The sequence below is a fragment of the Nansenia antarctica genome, assembly GCF_963989245.1.
Source record: "Nansenia antarctica genome assembly, chromosome: 6".
NCBI lineage: Eukaryota > Metazoa > Chordata > Actinopteri > Argentiniformes > Microstomatidae > Nansenia > Nansenia antarctica.
This window is the reverse complement of record NC_137676.1, coordinates 14,626,388-14,645,816: the sequence shown is the minus strand read 5'-3', so window position 1 is coordinate 14,645,816 and position 19,429 is coordinate 14,626,388. Positions and strand designations below refer to the sequence as shown.

The window sequence follows — 19,429 nt, the reverse complement described above, 5'->3', positions numbered from 1 at the left end:
TGCTTATGTTAATTCATAAGCTGACATTCTTTAAACACCACTGGATAGATAATGCACTGCTACTGAGCAGCCAAGCTCATACATGAAAGCCAGTCTCTCTTGCCTTACCAGATATGGAGACTACAAATATAATTATTCGCTTTGAAGTGTCTTGCCACCATCAACCCACCCTACCGCCCTTTCTCAAACACCACTAGTTGTGACTTTTCAATGCAAATATTTATTTATTTATTAATTACACAAATGTACATAGGCCTTTGTGCATAGAATATTCACGTGAGATTGTTATACAACCTACACACACCTATTATACATGGTCCTGAGTTGCTATTGATCACAAAAAGGACACATACTTAACAAAATACCATCTTATGTAAAATTACATGGAAAGAAATGTGAATAATCCTAATGTGAAATCAATAATACATCAAAATGTATTATTATAGTATACATATGCCCATGTCGGCATGGGTTCGAATCCGGTCCATGCCCTGCTAACATGCCCTCTCTCCCTTCTTCTCCTGTCTGTCTTCACTATATCTGTCCAATAAATCAAAACATATTGGGACTGTATAGTGGGACTGCCCCATTCAGAAAAAATAAAAAACAACTAAAAGTGCAGTTGCCAACGAGGGAGGAGACCCAGGGAATGATTATTTTGGTGGTCTGTATGCCATCTTCCGGCTTTTCAAAACTGACCACCTGTGTCTCTTCAAGTAATAGACCAACGGCACCAGGATTGCAGACCCCATGAGTAGCTGTAGAGAAGAGATAAAGCAGCAGTATCACTTTAATCCTCAACCAATGTGGCATTCAAAAAGAAAGCTAAGTTTGTAGATTGTCTCTGCTTAAATATAATATTTGAGTACCTCACCACAGAGCCACAGACTTTCAGTCCCATGTCTTTCCTCTGATCGTGCTCAGGCTCAGATGCCCACTTAAGAAAGGTGCAGACGTCCTTGGTCACTTGGCTCATAGTGGCTGAGGTCCCTGTGGAGAGAGGCAGAAGAATACCTTTAAATCCAGGCTGTGTTCATGCTGGGTAGGGGGGGGGGGCAGATGGGGTGGTAGCGGAGTTATGGATTGACGCATGTTTTGTCGACGGGGGGAGTAGCAGAGTTTTGAATTGACGGCTGAAAAGTGTGGCCCCCTGAAGTACTTACATTTGGATAGCGAGTACGGATAATAATACTGAGTACTTAATACCGTCACATTTCTAACAATGACTTTGAAAGCATGTTTTATTTTCATCAGCTGTTCCTCACCTTCTGACTGTAACAATTGAAATATGCGACAGGGTCTGGTGTTTTGGTCCCCAAGACGGGGAGTTATTTTTGCACATTAACATTCATTACCTGGCACTGATAATGTAGCTAGGGGGTAAGGCTCCATTGTTTGCTGTTCGGGCAGCCTCTGGGTTTGAGTCTGGCTTGGGGAAGTAGTCTGGTCAGTGAACATCTCTCCAGTCCCATCAGGGCCATTTTCAGCCACCACATTAATTAAACTGCGAATGTATGTATTTATCTGAATTTCCTTATTAGTAAGTGCTCTAATAGCAGTTGATGAACTATATATTGTTGATTCTGTTTTAGAATGTGTGCTTTGGTCACACATTCCGTTTGCCCTCACCTCCTCTGCCAGCACCTTGGCTTCAGCCTGTGTGCATTGGCCTTGAGACTCCTACAAGGTTTCGGAAGGCCAGGTATTCCATACTATGACAGGCAGAACACAACTGCTCGTACACCTGATATCCACGTCGGATACTGTTGGTTAGATAATAAAGAACAGAGGGACAGGTTAAGGCAGGTGCTTATACAGTAGTGTCATTTGAATGTACTTGTGTAAAGTGTAAAGATAATTTCAAGTCATGTTTACAAAAGGGTATTTTATATTTGCATCTTGTGTAGGCCTACATAGAAACGTGACTAACCATGGCAGAACATTGAAAATTGTGATTGAACATGAAGAAAGAGGACAGATGCAGGTACAACTGACCTGGCATGATCAAGAGATGAGAGCATGCCATTGTGACTCCATGGGTAGGATGGTGGGTGAAGCTCCAGGTCTGAGGCTTTCACAGACTGATGAAGCATCAAAAGCCATGCTGGCACCTCATGTGGTCAACACACCCAGTGATGACAAAGCTTCTTTCCTCTGGACAGACTTGCAAATTACATGTTGTTTGACTATGGTAAAGGTGAGGGACAAGCAAGTTTACAGCTTAATACAATTGTTTATCAAGTGTAACAGCGTCGCCTTTCGTTACTTTTGTAAATCTGACTTGTATATTCACCTACATCTACACAGGGATATACAGGGTCTGTGTAGTAGGCGACTTTGGCTACAGAGAGAAGACAATCAGACTCATTCTTTACTGCCTAGCTAGTAATGTGTAGCAATAACTCCTCTCAACACTGAATGGGACTCTCTTACCATCCCAGCTAGCTGCTGCTGCTGCTGCTGCTGCTACTGCTACTGCTACTGCTACTACTACTACTACTACTACTACTACTACTACTACTACTACTACTACTACTACTACTACTACTACTACTACTACTACTACTACTACTACTACTACTACTACTACTACTACTACTACTACTACTACTACTACTACTACTACTACTACTACTACTACTACTACTACTACTACTACTACTACTACTACTACTACTACTACTACTACTACTACTACTACTACTACTACTACTACTACTACTACTACTACTACTACTACTACTACTACTACTACTAGATGGTTAGATGACCGTACAAAATTCGATGAGCGTACCTTGCCAAGAAAGAACAGTTCGTGCTTATTGATTGATCGGCTTACCTGAGTAATGACGACATTCTTCGATTTCAGCAGAGTTCTACCACTACAGCACACAACTATTCTAAGAGCCGCCATGCTGGCAACCGGCTTGATGATCTTACTTGTCAAACAACAATCAACAGTCACCACCAGGTGGTGCCCAAGGTCAGTGTGATACAACCATCCTTCTTTTGTAACTGACATGTGAAAAGTACCAAACCAAAGACAGCACCCTCTTTACTTACTTTTCCCCCCCAACAATATGTTTATTGAGTTTTTGAAAAAGATAAAACAAATCCTCTTTACTTACTTTACATTACTTGTACTTACATTCTGGCATGGACCTCTTCTTAAGTAAAATAAATCAATAAAAAAAGAGTATATTGTAGCCTACAGGACAAATCATGTTTGTATTTCGTTTCAAATGTACAGTTCTTTTCTGTGTTAGATAACATTTTGTGTGTTTACTCAAACAGCCCTCCCTCACCTTTGTACCAATTTAATTTGCTTCAGTCATATATCTTATGAGGTGTCAGCCATCATTCTGATCCAGATTAAACTGGACCCTGGTGACCTAAATATCCTGCTGTCTGATTACCTTTAGCCTTATCTACACACCTAATCTTACATAATTTGCGATGGCAGGTATCTATCATTCATAACCAAACGTCCTTCAATCAATTGGACTTCTTCCCAGTCCACCATTTAGATGCACATTTTAATATAGTTTAATAGACAATAGAGTAGACCATCAGAAAACATTTTCTTAAGTGTAATTTATTACTAATGCAAGTTACTACATGCCTTGTAGTAATATAAATCTGTAAAACGTTGTTTCAGAGCAGCACATCATTTACAGACCTCATGACGGAACACATGACAAAACATGTAAAGCTCATCTATGACAGTAACAAATAAGTTGGGTTTAGGCAGTAATAATGACATCTTTAATGTTATAATAATTACATCGCAAAGGGTGGGGTGGGGCAAAACTGATACAGATCTGCTTAGGGAAAGCTCTGCACTTATCATGACTTATCAGACTCTTATCATGTTATATGCTTTGGAGGGACTTGATTTTCTGATTTGAAGTTCTTCCTTGCAGCTAGCCGGCCATATTGTCTGACAGGTTTGCATTGTTGGGCACCAGAGGAGTAGAGGACGCAGGTGGATCCATCTTCTCCTATCCGATATGACACCTCATACGGATCAATCCACATGGTCAGTTCACTGGGCAGTAGGGAGAACAGCTGTTCTTGAGAGAGTCCGATGGCGCAAGCTGCTTTGCCAATCAAGGGGTCCATTTTGTTGATTTGGTTGATCCTGATGCACCTGTATCCCGAGCCTCTGCATGGAGCCTGGGGGAACCAGTGGTGTCGGCAGTGTGCTGTAAGAGATGGAAAGGGAGATTAAAACCTTAGACCCAAACTAAATGCATTCTGAAATAAACTCTCCACATGATCATGTAATATCAGATACAACTTGGGTTTGTTTGTGTTTTATTGGGAGGAAGGATGAGCTACATACTGTTATTCCATAAACATTGGTTTGCTTTTGATTTACTCTTTACACACCTCCTAAAGCTTCCTCCAGGGAATGGCTGAAGTGTTTCAGTTGGTCTTCAGACAGCTGTCCAGTTGCTCTTAGAAATCTGGTAACAAAGCTGGCAGCTGTTGCGACTTCAGTTTTCATTTTTAAAACCAAGGTACTAACTTGAATGGCAAAACGAGGGAGTTGGCTCTTTATCCTAAATATCAACGACAACCAGTTGGCCTCTTTTTTCCAGTTGTAAAAAGTAGATTGTAGCTGTAAAACAGGAGCCACAGTAACTCACCGAATTCAATCAGATAATGAATGTACTGTTAGGTGTATATAATATAACCCTCTCTTTGCTGGTAAAGATTCTTTGGTGTCACAAAGCCACATCTGCCAATCATCAAATGATGCGTAAATGACGTCACAAAGCTTATTTCTCTATGGTGATGCAGTGCAGCGCATGCGCTGTAGCAACTGGAATATTCCGTTTACATGTTAATTGGCATATTTCCGTAGTTCGGCGGGACAATAGTTGTTTGTTAACTATAGTAATTTTAATGTTAGTAGCTTGGTTGTGGTCATTGAGCGGGCGTTAACCCACAGCTAAACCATAACGCTTGTCAGAGCAACGCATCCGGGTACTTTGTCCTCCCGTCATGTCCACGCCCCTTTTTGGGTCAATGCAAATTTCTGGTCTTTGCTACTTTAATCCGATAAAATAAGAAAACCGTATTGCCCAAATCCGATGGCCAGTTAGGCAAACTATGATATAGTGTCATTGGCGATCAATGACAATAATATTATAATTTAGTGATCCTGTTGTTTGTTATATCAAGTCGGCTTTTTGGTCATTTGCGCGACATGAGAATTGCTGACATGCGGACCTTTTCAGACCGTGACACAATTGTTCCCATCTGTAAGAGTTAGAGTGTCTGGAAAAAAAAACATCTGTAGAAGCAAACTAATAAGCAACAATTTCCTCTTTTATTAAAAACTGACAAATGTAGCAACAACAAGAAAATGTGTCTGTGAATGTGAGGTTTGGTTTTAAGACACTGAGCTGCAGAGGACACCACAGGCTGGCTCCCTTGAGTATTAGTGGATTCTATTAGACATGCTGACTTACAGTCCCTTCATGAAAAACAGGCGAGCAGTGCCATAAGGAAAGATTGTTCCACACAAATAGCCAGAGTTTACATTATTCTTACAGCATGTTCCAGAGGGAAAATAGAAGCAATGACTAGTCTCTAGGGAGTGATGCTACTTCATCATTTCAAAATGATTATTAAGTAGTTGCACAAGCTAATATATAATGTCAATGAATGTAATTGAAACGACCTGTTCTTGGCAGTCGGTACTGCACTCTCTCCACTAGAGTGAAGTAAGACAGAGTAATTGGTCAGGATGAAAGCCGTCACAGGGTTTGGGGCTTGGAATTACAAGTCTCCAATTATCATTGACAAACCAGACAAACATCTAATATTTGGTTGAAAGTATTAATGATTTGTTATTACAGCAATGAACCATTTCTACATTATTTTTGGTTTGTTTTTTAAATGTGACAGACACTCCTAAAATGTCAGCACATTTCAACTTATAAGAACAAATTGTCCTGTGTACCAGATCTTTACGAAGACTCCCCTGAAACCTTCTTTATATATATAAAGCAGACTTCAGTGAAAGCACAACTCCCTCTGTTTAAGTAATCAAATCATATCCTTTAACACATGGAGGCCAAGGTTCTGAGCAGCGAATGAATGGAGAATACATTATGGAAAATGTCTGTCATTGATTACATAAAAAATAACAGATAGTAAGAGCAGCTACTATATCTACTGTATATACCAATACAATTATTTTTCAAACACAATGTACATACAGTACTGTGCATCTCCTTCAAATACTGTACATATTTCAGTAACAAGTTGAGAATATGATGAATATAGTTTGATGAATTAATGAGGGACTAATGATAGCTGTACAACATGGGTGGTAAACACAGTCCTATAAATGCATTTTAACAGTATTTTATAATATCTCACTTAACTCATTCCATATGGAAAATTGAGGCATGGAAACAAGAGAGGCAGCCAGAAGTGGACCCTGCGTATCTTCACAAGGAAAATGAAGTGCACTCAGTTAAATTGGACTAGGAAGAAAACTGTTAAAGTTCTCAGGACGAGGAATGTTTTTCATTTGGAAATACTGAAAGAAGATGTACCGTTTCTTATTTACAACTTCTTATTTACAATGTGTTATTCTGAACACAACTTTCTCAATTTGTTAGGCTAACCATTTGTTAACATATATCATTATAATACTATAAAGCTATGCATTCATCTCCATGTTGGCTGCCCTCATATTATCGCTGAACATCCTCCAAAATAAACATGTTTACCTGAAATAGGGGTAAGGGGTACCTGCTGTACAGAGAAATCAACAGTCAGTAAAAAGGATTAAAAGATGACCTGGAGAGTTTGAAAAACAAAATCACAAGTTACCAGAGGATTGAACTGGAATAAAGTGGTGTTTTCAACTTTAAAAAGGAGGTCTTAGTAAGAAGAATTTCCCCTTGTTCATTGCTTGCTTTGGCATTAGTTTTTATAATCACTTCATGCAAAAGAGTTCTGTCCAAAATTCCAGTAATCATATCCCACTGCTCTTTGCTTTTAATTTCCCATTCTCTCCACTCTGTCCACACCAGTTAGTATTTTCCCAGATAAATAGTTTTCATTTTTAAAAGCCAACTTTTTTTTCCATAAACTTTTTCCATCGTTTCCTGACACACACAAGGGTGTTGTCAGTCCATCCAAAAGGGACAAAGGTCTTCTATTCGTTTAAAGTGAACCTTTTCTTAATGCAGGGCTTTCATACGAATGCAGGTGTCTGTGCTGCTCTAACAATTCTGGTATACTAACACCAAATAGAAGCCAAACTCAACATCTGACATTTTATAATCTCAGTTGTTCTCAGGTGATAAAAATGTAAATAGCATGTTGGCCCCTAGATACCATGACAGTTAAATCTTGTTTTTGATGTTTTGTAAATGGGCTACAGTTTGACACGAAATGTACGAAATAACCTCCACTGCCCATTTCCATGGTATAAGCTGTCACATAGTTGAGATGAGACAGCTGCCTTGACAGCAAATATTGGGTTAAGGTTTGTTTCCTAGTCTCACTCAATAGTCCACTGGCAACTTCTCTTAAATACTGGATGGAAAATCCACCCTCTGCTCACAGATCCCAGCCCAGTAGACACTACACTGTCTCTCTCTCTCTCTCCTCCAGACAGCACAGACACAATGATGGACCTGAAGACTTTGGCTTTCACAATTATTCTGGTACCATGGATGCTCTCTTATGCAGCAAGAAGTGGATACATGGAAGCAAAGAAACCTAAGGTAAAATATCCATAAGTTTTCTGAGGTGCAGTTACAGTACTCCCTGAATATTTTCTGTAAAGCAAAGATGCAGAAAACCAGCATTTTAATACATTATTTTAATTGTGTGCAGTGTTTCCTTGGATCATACAAAGATCTAAAGATATGGATATTCTTACCAGAAATTGAAATACAATTAGGTGGTTTACAGTGCACATGCTTAGAACAACATAATGTTTAGTACAGCCTATGAAAGTTGACATTACATTCTCATCTTAGCAAAACAATTGAGTCCCACTTGTCAAGTGCCAAGTAACAATAATTTTAGATCCAGTGCACACAACGTTTATTTTAAAAATATTTATCAGCACACAGTTAATGACACTAAATGTTTGTGTGAAAGTAATGATCCAGCTGGTGTCTCCTAACTTGTGAGGTGATCTGAACCCTTCTCTTTATTTAATAATTCCACAGAAAGAGGTTGTGACCATTCCAGACTATGACACTGCAGGAGACTCAGACAAACGTCTGGCAGCAGGTCCTAATGATGAAGGTGGTATTGTTTATTTAAAAGCTATTTATCAAGCACTTCTTGTTTATTAAGACCATATGCATTTTCTTCTACCTTTAGTGAATGTTGTAAACAAATATCCACTGAGTGAGAAATACTTTTCTTACATGTAGGAGTTGCTTTCTTCATAAGAAAAAAAAAGAAAAAAAAAGATGCATAGATTAAAGTTGTGGGAGAAATGCATTTAAAGAAACAATCTATTATTTTCAGAGCTCCCAACGTGCCTCCTCTGTGTGTGTCTGACCAAGTCTGTGTACTGTGAGGAAGTCTCCCCTGAGATGACAGTAGTTCCACCACTGCCCAAGGAGACTGCCTATCTCTATGCACGATACAACAAAATCACCAAAATAACAAATAAAGACTTTGCCGACCTTGGTAATCCACTACTTTATGACTCTTCATAGTATAAAATAGCATGGAATCATAAATAGCATGCTGTTAATGACGTACCTCTATTTGAAGTCTTAAGGGGCATTTTTAAACGACCAGAATTCTGATATTTTCCACTTTAGTTTCTTACACCTCTTGCTGCTTAATTAACATGATTCTATATTGTTTTAATATTTTACAGCTACTTTGAAACGAATCGATCTGACAGGGAACCTCATTTCTGAGATAGAGGACGGTGCTTTCTCCAAACTCACTGAGCTGGAGGAGCTCACACTGGCAGAGAACAGACTGGGGAAACTGCCCATGTTACCTGCCAAACTCACATCGTTCAATGCCAACTACAACCGTCTGAAAACCAGGGGTGTAAAGTCAAGCACTTTTAAGGTAAGCCAGGAAGTCAGCCCAAAATCCTTGAATTATTTTACAGTCTGAGTAATGGTTGCCATAAATGTCCATTTAATTTCAACTAAGTTTACAGGCTAAAATGCAGGCCTGAAATAACCTTTAGAATGTAAAGGGAAAGAAATCAGTGAAAATCTTATTTCTCATCACAGAAACTCTCCAAACTGTCATATCTGTACCTTGGGAACAATGAACTGGAGGCGATCCCACAACTTCCAGAGAGTCTTCGCATAGTGCACCTAAACGTCTGTTAACAATCATCACTACCACATTACAGCAAAACCCCTTTTTTTGTCAAATATATATCAACCACAATTTGTAGTCTGAATGCTTGTTAAGTTTCAGTAAGCAAAGACTTGACGTTTAGATCAAATAAATTCCAGGAGGAAGAATGAGCAACATTGTAAACATGTCGTTTCTAACTAAAGTCTTCTTGTGCCCTCCCCTGGCAGAACAACAACATAACCACTGTATCGGACGAGACCTTCTGCAAAGGCAACAACACACACTACATCAGAGCCAACATGGAGGAGGTGCGACTGGATGGCAACCCACTGATGCTGGCTAAGCACCCCAACAGCTTCATCTGCCTGAGGGCTCTGCCAATTGGACCATACCACTGATCCACAGGGACACAGAGAGCACCACAACAACGTAGTGGCAGGTTCAAGTAATGGGATGAATGTAATATACAAGTCAATTCATGATGTATAACAGGAGGGCCTTTAAAGGGGCCCAATTATGACTGTGTTAGGGTAAAACATATTTGTTTTTTTCTCAATGTCATGATTAGTTACAAATACTTACTTAAAGAGGAAGTATGCCATTGCATGAGTCATAATCATGCACATTACTGTTTTTGATGTTTAACTTGTACTTATCGTTTTAGCAGCAACACCGTCACATTGCATATGCACATATCACATTGCATATGCATTACATCGCTGCATAATCAACTCTAAACCATGCAAATATATTAAGATGAGTAAATGTACATAAAGTGTAATCTGATTTTGCACATCCATTTTCTGTATCAGTTATATTTGAAGTAGTATAAAAACATTGCAAGAAATAATTTCATCTCATGTATCTGCTGTTTTTCATAATTAATTAAAACTGATTCAAATTATTCAAACTGCTCAAGACACATTCACTGAGTCATCTCAACTTTATTAGACAGCCATTTTGTTATGATTACTCTTTAACCTTATAAAAGGTTAAAGGCTTGGAAATGTTGACAGTAGGACAGAGTAATGTGTTACTCAGTTGTTACCCCTCTATCAAAACCAACTGGCTAAAGCAGCCTGAGGACAGCGAAGAGGAGAGCAGTACAGAAATCACTGAACACAAAGTATTTCCAAGTTTTCAGTCTTTTGGAAACCATCCAGTTTTGCATCAAGTCCATTCAAATGCAAGTGTACAGTATGTGCCTTGTAGTCCATCCATAGGCATTCACTTGGCGGCGGCTGGCTCAGTAAGAACTATCAATCCATCATCGATCTTCTGCTGGTATCCCCTCTCTGATTGTTTCCTCCGGTAGACATCATCTGTAGAAAAAGAAATGATGATGAAGTAAACATCAACACAGACATTAGAACACTGACAGACTATCACAGGTAGATCGGGTCAATGGCCATTTCAATTCAGGATATAGCTTCTCAATTGTTTACAAATGTCTCTTGTAAAGTATTTGAATAGAAAGTACAGTAGGCCTAAAGGGAGTTAGCCAGCTTTTGTGTCGTGACAAGGATATATGATTATATCACAGTCCTGCTGCGGTTCTCTGATTATAGATGAAGAAGATCCAATATCTTAGTCACAGGAGAGGGGCTAGTCTACAAACATTATGGACCATTAGCTCTGCAGTAGTGGAACGCTGTATGGTTTAAAGCTAGCTAATGATTTTGAATGAATGAATGAATGAATGAATGGTCTTTATTGTCATTGATATAGTACAGGTACCAAACAACAAAATTTGGGAGGGGGGGGGCTCCCCTGGTGCTAGGAAAAAAAAACTAAAAACAAGAAGGGAAAAGAGCTGGTTTACATAAATAAAGGCTATGTACACTATCCACTATACTATACTATACAAATAAAACACTGTGCTGTACTCTATGTTATGCTATACCTATTCTAACATTTCCTATCTCTGAACCTTATGTACCTTATGTTTTGTTGTATTGTTTTTTTTTACATACCTTATGTTTTGTTGTATTGTTCTTCCCATGATGGATGTACGTTTATCTTGTAGATAGTAATAGTTATTTGTCTGTATTATCATGTAGATAGTACTAGTTCTTTTCTTATGTCTGTCTTACATGTAACGATGAATTGAAAATCAAGGACCCCAATTGAAATAAGCCAGTGGCTTTCTTGGGTTTTTATCCTCTTAGTTTGACCTTGTATGTAATATGTACTTCCATGTACCTACTTCTGCAAACATTCTAAAAGTTTTCAATCAATCAATCAATGTACCCGAGGGTTGTCATATTGCACATTCATTTAAAGTGTCGCAGTTTGCAGGTTTGAAATGTTCACAGTTGTGTTTTTTTGCGATGAAGTCTGTCGGAAATAATCAGATACTTACAGAATGTCTCCCGTCCCATCCGCACATTGATCATAATCCACTCCATCACACCTCCGATACAGAAGAAGACGGGTAGAAACCTGTATGTCCCAAAGCGACGTCTGCCCGGCACGAGACTCAGGATGTACTTTATATTTTGGCTTTTCTGAAACATGTCTGTCGTCTGTTCATTTAGCTAGCACGCACGTTTGCATATTGATAAAGCGAAGGCTGTTGTATAACTATGTGTTTACTGAAGCGTTGACTTGACAATCCTGAAGCTTATTTTGTTTCATATAGAGCGGACCTTGCTTGTCCTTCGGACATGACGTCAGAAAATGGCGTTCAGAACGTCGTACGTAACGTGACATGTTGAACGATTTTCATTGGACGACGTCAAAGCCATACCAAAGATATTCAACCACTACAAATAACCATGCAGCAGCATGCTCATTGAAAACTGGATGCTTACGGTAGATCTACAGTCAGAAATGATTATAAGCATTTTCAAATAAAATCCATTCCCACTCTCATAAAAAAGCACCACAAGATACCGCATTTCATATAGGTATTGCACAGACTCAGAGTATCCACCCCTACCAGTGTTAACTGTAAAATAAAGTGCTACCAAAACACATACAACCTTGCTAAGCACACTTGCTAAATATCAGCCTATTCTAAGACATTTGCACATGCTGATCAAGCTGGCAATGAAATTGCTTTAACCTTTGCCTATAATCATAGGCAAGGCCCCTGCCTGCAGACAGGTTTCTAATCTCCATAGACAATACCACTTGAGTGTAAGGAACAGGTGGTGTTGGGTGAACCTGCACTCATTAATTGCTGTAGGAGGAAATAATACTTCCTCTGCACCTGGTACTCCCCTTGTGCATGAAACACGTGACAAAAATATCTACTCCACTTCTGGCAGATGAACATTTTCTAGATTGTGTGTGTGTGTGTGTGTGTGTGTGTGTGTGTGTGTGTGTGTGTGTGTGTGTGTGTGTGTGCGTGTGTGTGTGTGTGTGTGTGTGTGTGTGTGTGTATGTATGTATATATATATATATATATATATATATATATATATATATAATAGAGTATAATAACAAAATATACGAAACGAAAATATATTTAAAAAGAGATAAAACCATCAAATTCTATACATTCAAGGTAACAAAACAATTTGTACATATACACTCAAGATATACATTTAAGAGATGTTGCACAGGAGTTGGATAGTACCTGGGCAGTACGCACCACCCTTCCCAGTGCCGCAGCTGCCATACCAGGTGGTGAAGCAGCACGTCCGGAGGGTTTCTATGGTGCCACGTAGAAGTCTTTGAGGATTTGAGGCCTCAAGACAAATTCCTTTAGACGCCTGATGCCGTACAATCGCTGTAGGGCCTTCTTTACAATGCTTTTGATTTGGCTGGTCAAATTCTTTATGAATGTTTACCCCTAGATATTTGAATTTGTCTACTGTCTCTACCTCTGAGTTGTTGATGGTGATTGTAAACACCTGCCTGTAATCAACAAAGACCTTCTTGGAAGGAGGTGGTTGTCCTTGCACCAGAGCCTTAGAGATAAGGGCCAAGGTTGAGCACATGAGTTATAGTCATATCTGCATTCCAACTAGTGGGAACTCACCAAACAAGAAATAATAGAAATCCAAATCAGGAGGAGAAAATGGAACTGGATAGGTCACACACTCAGAAGACACAAATCACAAAGCAGGCTCTAACATGGAACTCACAAGGCAGGAAGACCTAGAACCACCTGGAGAAGAACCACAGAACAGGAGATGAAGGCGGAAGGGCTGTCATGGCAACAACTGGATCGGAGAGCACAAGAACGGAGAGCATAGAGGGGTTTCATTTTTGGCCTAGGCTCCCTAGGGAATTTAAAGGCCTATGTATGTAAGTACATACCAAAAGGGGCACACCAGACAAGAAAAGGCCCATTTTTTTTCTTTCTAACTGTTGTTTCAGTTAGTTAAATCATTACCGTGAACAAGGTATAGTACAATCAAAACTTGTGGGGTAAGTAATTGTGAAGTAGTACGTAATGGTTAATAGAAGCATTAACATGAAAATACAATACAAGTGATTATACATGAATAATAAGAACTGATTATTTATTTCAAAATGTGTTCCACACATCCAACTTCCACACGTTACACGTTGATATGGTGGCCTATTTACAGTAGGTGGTCAGTCTAGACACCTCTCTGTAGCCTACAATATTGTTAGTAGCTGGTACTGTTGGTCGTTATTGTGCTATGAGAGTGCTACTATTGTTTTTGTTCCCACTACCACCCCAGGCCAGCACCCTGCTTTGGTTCTGCTCTATATGTAACTATCTGGAGGTTGATGTAATATGCAGTACATGTATGTGTTGTAGTTGTTTATAACTCCCAGACAGACAGCTCTTAAAATAGAGGAGCATTCCAAATATACCAAACCTAATTGTATAACCATTTTATATTCAATAAATAGTCCAACTAAGACATGAGTGTTCCTGACTGAACTGTATTTATGGACTGCTGATCATTGATTTGACAAAAGAATCAACTGCTTTTACAACTTACTATTACATTTCAGGCCATTTATTTGTTTCTAAAAACAAGGCATTACTTATTGAGCTATGTTAAATCTGGTATCAAACTCTCATAGCAGTTCAATAGTGACTAAATAGTACACATTTCAATAGTAAGCAAATATTGTTGAATTGTACACTTCCTCTTAAAGCATTTATTTGATTACTTATCTATGATCAATAATGCACTATACAAATATAATGAATCATCTTTTGTCATTTTCAGCCTAGTATTTCAGCACAAAGGATATTTTGAAGAGCTTTCCTGATGCAGACATGGCACACCCTATGACACACTGATGCAGGCAGGTATTGTTTTCCTCAGTTCCCTGGGGAGGTTCTATAATCAACAGCCTAAACAATACCTCAGAAAAAGAGTGCAGAAATAGGCTCAGTGAAAACAGCTGAGGATGATCTTCCTGCCATGCTACAGGACACTTATTTTGGGCTGATTTATTGGACCTAGAAAGCATGGTTCTAGACTAAAAAAGCATCTTTAAAACCGTGCCCAAAAAAGAAAACCACTGCCGTTGAACAAGATTAGGATTTTATTTCCAAGATTCTCATTTTATTTCAAGTGCTCAGAAATGCATTTGTTTGCTGCTAGCTTCCATGCGTGTGACTGTCATGACCAACACTATGATTAGGCTACTTGGTTTAGCAACAGCCTATGAACTGATAATAAAATAGGTATTTCAACATAATTCGGACTTCATGGATGTATACAGGCTCATAAATAATAATAAAAAACAAGACAACGAGGTGGTCAAAACCCTTTATTTTACAAGTTTGAATGGTAATTGCCAACACACAAAGATCATAACAGGTTATCAACACATGTTCCCAGAATTTACTTCGTTGAGAAGATAAATTCAATGGGGATCATAACAAAAAGTAATACAAAAAAAGTTTTTTTAAATAGTAGATATAAATGTAAAAGGAAATGATGTAACAAAACAGCAATCCTTGACTCTTTGTAAATGTTACAGTGCCTAAGAGAAATGTTGTTAAATAACGTTTGAGCCATGTCAAACATGTAACAGTTATGACAAAAATAACTAGTTATATCTGTTGGAATTTCATTGGTGATTTGACAAGACTGATTGAGAGGCACCTAAAGGATGCTTGGCATGACATGAAAATCAAACAAATATAAATAAAAGAAATCTAATAAATAAATCAAATTTTGTCAGTGTTTGTCTCGAGAACAGAAAGATCAAGGGTAGATCAAATAAGTGGAGCCAACTGGCAGAACCTGCTTCAGACAATTAAAAAAACATAAATTTCAAAGAGGTGAAAATGAATCAGTGAATCGGCCTAAATGTCAGACAGCGTAACATTTGAACTCTAAAGGCTTTTATGTACAATATTTGTTTTCCATTTCAAATTTTTATTTTATTTAAGCTATTGCCCTAATTAAATGCAGTTTATAACTACAGTAAGTGGGTAACAAATGTAAATTTTGCATTGGAAAGAAAATGAAAACCACCTTTCTCACACTGACTCAAATAACTTGCTAAAAGGCCCCAATAATCCAAAGTGATGCATATAAAATATCTGTAATACTATCGCAAGTGGATGCTGCATAGTTAAACATGACATGGCTTCACTCACTGTCAGATCTTTGTATCATTTATACAACATATTAGAGTGCCATTTCACAGTGGTCCAAAAACATACAATTGTATTGAAAAATATAGGCCTACTGTAGGACAACGGGTACAGATGATACAAAGACTTCATTCATGCCTCATCATTACTCTTCCACATTCCGATCCCTGTATCAGTCAAGACACTTATTTTGTGCGGTGAACATCACAGCGACAGCACGCACATGCAGGTTCGTCCTCGACAACATCAGAAGGATACAGCCATTCCTAACCAGAGAAGCAGCTCAACTTCTGTTCCAGAGACTGGTCATCTCCCGCCTTGACTATTGCAACGCACTCCTGGCTGGGCTTCCCACTTCCACCATCAGACCTCTGCAGCTCATCCAGAATGCTGCCACCCGTCTGGTGTTCAACCTCCCCAAATTCTCCCATGTCGCACCCTTCCACCGCTGTCAGGACTGCAGAGTTCCACCCATCACTTCAGGCTACACCATAACTCCCTCTTGAAACCTCCCCATCCCCCATTCTCTACTGTACAAAAATTCTTCTTTTAGCATTATGACTGCCAATGGCCCCTGGCCCGGGCATGGATTACTTTTCTTGCGGTGTCTGATGGATAAAGAATTAACTTACCAACTTAGACAAATGCAGTGTTTCCTCTATATGCATTTATTCGTGGCGGGCCGAATGAATTTCCTCCGCCACTAATTGATTCAGACAGTCCACTTTGATTCAGGCTGCGCAGAAAGGCAGCAAGTTATTATTTACATTTACATTTTAGGCATTTAGCAGACGCCTTATTCCAAAGCGACTTACAATCAATACATTTGAATACTAAGCATGTGAATCAGCAGTCCACTATTCGTTGCAGGAAGAGTACTCTAGCTCAGGCCCGGGGCCACTGATAGAAGGAAAAACCTTCTCCCTATTATCGCCTTCTACTAAAACGTTTATTTTTTTTATTTTTTTATTTTTACTGGAGAAACTGAGAAACAGTACAAGGGGGGCAGTAGAAGTTCTTAGGGACACAGTAAAGGGGAAAGCGGGTGTCTTTAGGAGACGTAGTGGTGAGGGTCGGAAGATGTCTCAGGAGGAGCAGTTAAGATGTAACCTGAAGAGATGGGTCTTCAGTCTACGACGGAAGATGGGTAGTGACTCTGCCGTTCTGACAGTCGTGGGGAGCTCATTCCACCAGCGGGGAGCCAGTGTTGTGGGGAGCTCATTCCACCAGCGGGGAGCCAGTGTTGTGAAGAGACGTGATCGGGCAGCCCGACTGCTGTGTAGAGGAGGTGGGGCCAGTCGGCCAGCCGAGGTGGAGGAACGGAGTGAGCGGGCAGGGGTTTGGGGGGTTACCATTTCCTTCAGGTAGGCAGGGGCTGTCCCTTTAGCTGCCTGGTATGCAAGCACCAGGGTCTTGAATCTGATGCGAGCTGCTATTATTATTATTATTATGACCGGAGAACAGAAAAAAAGCAGATTGAAGCTAGATTTAGGCCGCTTCCAGACCAACATTTCGTTACGATTTAGGGCGTAGTTATTTACAATATGTTACAATGTTGCAATTAACCTCGTCGTTTGTGTTCGCACTGCAATCGAGACTGAATCGCTCTCGACAGGCGCGCGGCGACGCGCTTTCAAAACAGTTTTGTGATTGGTCCGAATTTCGCGGGACATTTGGATTTCAGGAAATCCCTCTCCTCACTCTCTCAGCCCGTCGCCCGTCCCTTTAATCCTGTATCCTAATCGAAAATGCAACATCATCAGCGACGACTGTGGGTTATTGCATTTACTGCTGTTCTCTGGTTCATGTTCTTATACCAGTGCTCAGTATAGAGTATTTTAAATGAACATTCGTAATGTATGTCTCTGATGTTCATGGTCAATTAAATCAGCCTATTTTGTGAAACAAATAATGTTCCCGCTAATGGGTTAACAGAGCATTCTCGCACCTAATGTGCAAGCACCTAGCTTCGAACTATTCATAGCAATAAGCGCGGGGCAAAAATAATCTATTGCCTCTAAAATCACCACGAACAGAACGGCGGAGGTACGGGTAAGCAGGGCTCATGTTGGTGTCCTCAAAGGTAAGAGTTGGTTTTCTTTAACTCAACTGATAGCATTACCTTGCTGTTGTTGTTTACCGAATGCTCCATCTGACTGTCACACTGTGATTTTACTTGTGTAAACAGTTAATGAGTAATGTTAGCCGGTTTTGTGCGTGTACTGTCATGTAGGCCTACTTCGTATTGATCTTTCTCTGTGTGTGTGTGTAATGCGCGTTCCGCATGTTCCGCTGCAGCTGTAGGATTTCAAACCTTTATTTAAAACTTGATAGGCACTGAGGTCACCCTCATTTACAGTGACGTCGAGTGTACAATAGAATAGTGATCATTAATATAGATGGGCAAACAAACAGTGAGCAAGACAGGATTAAAGGAAAAAAAAGAAAAAACTAAAAACAATTGCAATTATTAGAATACAGTTTTTGCACCAGGAGTTTAAAGGTAGAGGCAGAGGGGAGGACCTCCAACCGGAGAGTTTGCTGCAGAGTGTTCCATGTATTAGGGGCATCAATAAAAAAGGCTGTTTTACCCAGGTCTGAAGGCGCATACGGAACCCGAAAAGAAAGCCAACTATTAGATCTGGTCACATAAGTAGCAAGACTCCAGTCTAATAATGATGAGATATAAGGAGGAAGCTTGCCACAGATGGCCTTGAAAACAAACAAGTTCCAGTGGTAACTGCGCCTCAGAGAAAGAGAGGGCCAGCCAACCTTGTCATAAAGTATGCAGTGGTGAGTGTCATAACTGTCCCCGGTAATAAACCTTAGAGCTGAGTGATAAACTGAGTCCAATTGTTTCAATGTAGATGAAGCTGCATGCCTATAGATAACATCACCGTAATCTAATATGGACAGGAATACTGCCTCGACAACTCTCTTCCTACAAAGCAAGGGGAAGCTAGACCGATTACGGTAAAGAAAGCCCACCTTTTGCCGAAGTTTGGAGGCGAGGCCGTCGACATGCGTTTTGAATGACAGCTTCTCATCCAACCACAGCCCAAGATATTTGTAGTCGGTAACTCTCTCAATGGAGGAGCCGTCAACTGTGGATATAAGAAGCTTTGTAAGGTCCACATTTCTAGCCCTAGTAAACAACATGAATTTCGTTTTCTTCGAGTTGAGGACTAGCTTATGCCTCGAGAGGGCGTCTTGCAGTGAGTTAAAGGCTAGCTGCAAGTTGATAGTAGCAGGATATATGTGTGGTGGCCTGGGAAAACCCGTCGGATGTCGCTGGCGTTCGTTTGTGGCAAAGAGCAAAAATAGATGGAAATCGCGATTTTGGCGATTTTGATATTATGTGGTATTCTAGTACTTTGAACTCCATACTACATTATGGTGAATAAACATTTTAAGAAAACAAAAGAGAAAGTACTTATTTTTATGTTTTTGTGGTGGGTAGTTTGCTAGCGAAACAACGTCACGTTGAACGTGTCTCATTCTCAGTTAAGCAACGCACGCACACATGAGCGAAAGGAGAGACGATACTTCCACCTGTGT

At 39.7% G+C, this 19,429-nt stretch overlaps 2 protein-coding genes and 1 pseudogene across 3 annotated transcripts; 1 reads left to right on the top strand and 2 right to left on the bottom strand.

Annotated features, from left to right (window-relative positions):
* Positions 1–578: 578 nt before the first annotated feature.
* Positions 579–2,177, bottom strand: LOC308160313 (cytochrome c1, heme protein, mitochondrial-like; annotated as a pseudogene). Its single transcript has 5 exons — positions 1,996–2,177; positions 1,630–1,763; positions 1,363–1,524; positions 890–990; positions 579–758 (listed from the first exon to the last, which is right to left on the bottom strand). The product of its transcript is annotated as a cytochrome c1, heme protein, mitochondrial-like (transcript).
* A 5,481-nt stretch (positions 2,178–7,658) lies between these two features.
* On the top strand, positions 7,659–9,722 carry ognb (osteoglycin, paralog b; the record flags this gene model as incomplete). Its single annotated transcript, XM_080533336.1, has 6 exons — positions 7,659–7,757; positions 8,211–8,292; positions 8,518–8,682; positions 8,879–9,081; positions 9,252–9,344; positions 9,552–9,722. The coding sequence occupies 6 exons, from the start codon at positions 7,659–7,661 to the stop codon at positions 9,720–9,722; spliced, it is 813 nt and encodes a 270-aa protein (XP_080389462.1).
* Positions 9,723–10,294: 572 nt separating this feature from the next.
* Positions 10,295–11,978, bottom strand: uqcc5 (ubiquinol-cytochrome c reductase complex assembly factor 5). Its single transcript, XM_080533587.1, has 2 exons — positions 11,687–11,978; positions 10,295–10,646 (listed from the first exon to the last, which is right to left on the bottom strand). The coding sequence occupies exons 1-2, from the start codon at positions 11,838–11,840 to the stop codon at positions 10,552–10,554; spliced, it is 249 nt and encodes an 82-aa protein (XP_080389713.1). The 5' UTR covers positions 11,841–11,978; the 3' UTR covers positions 10,295–10,551.
* Between the last annotated feature and the right edge of the window lie 7,451 nt (positions 11,979–19,429).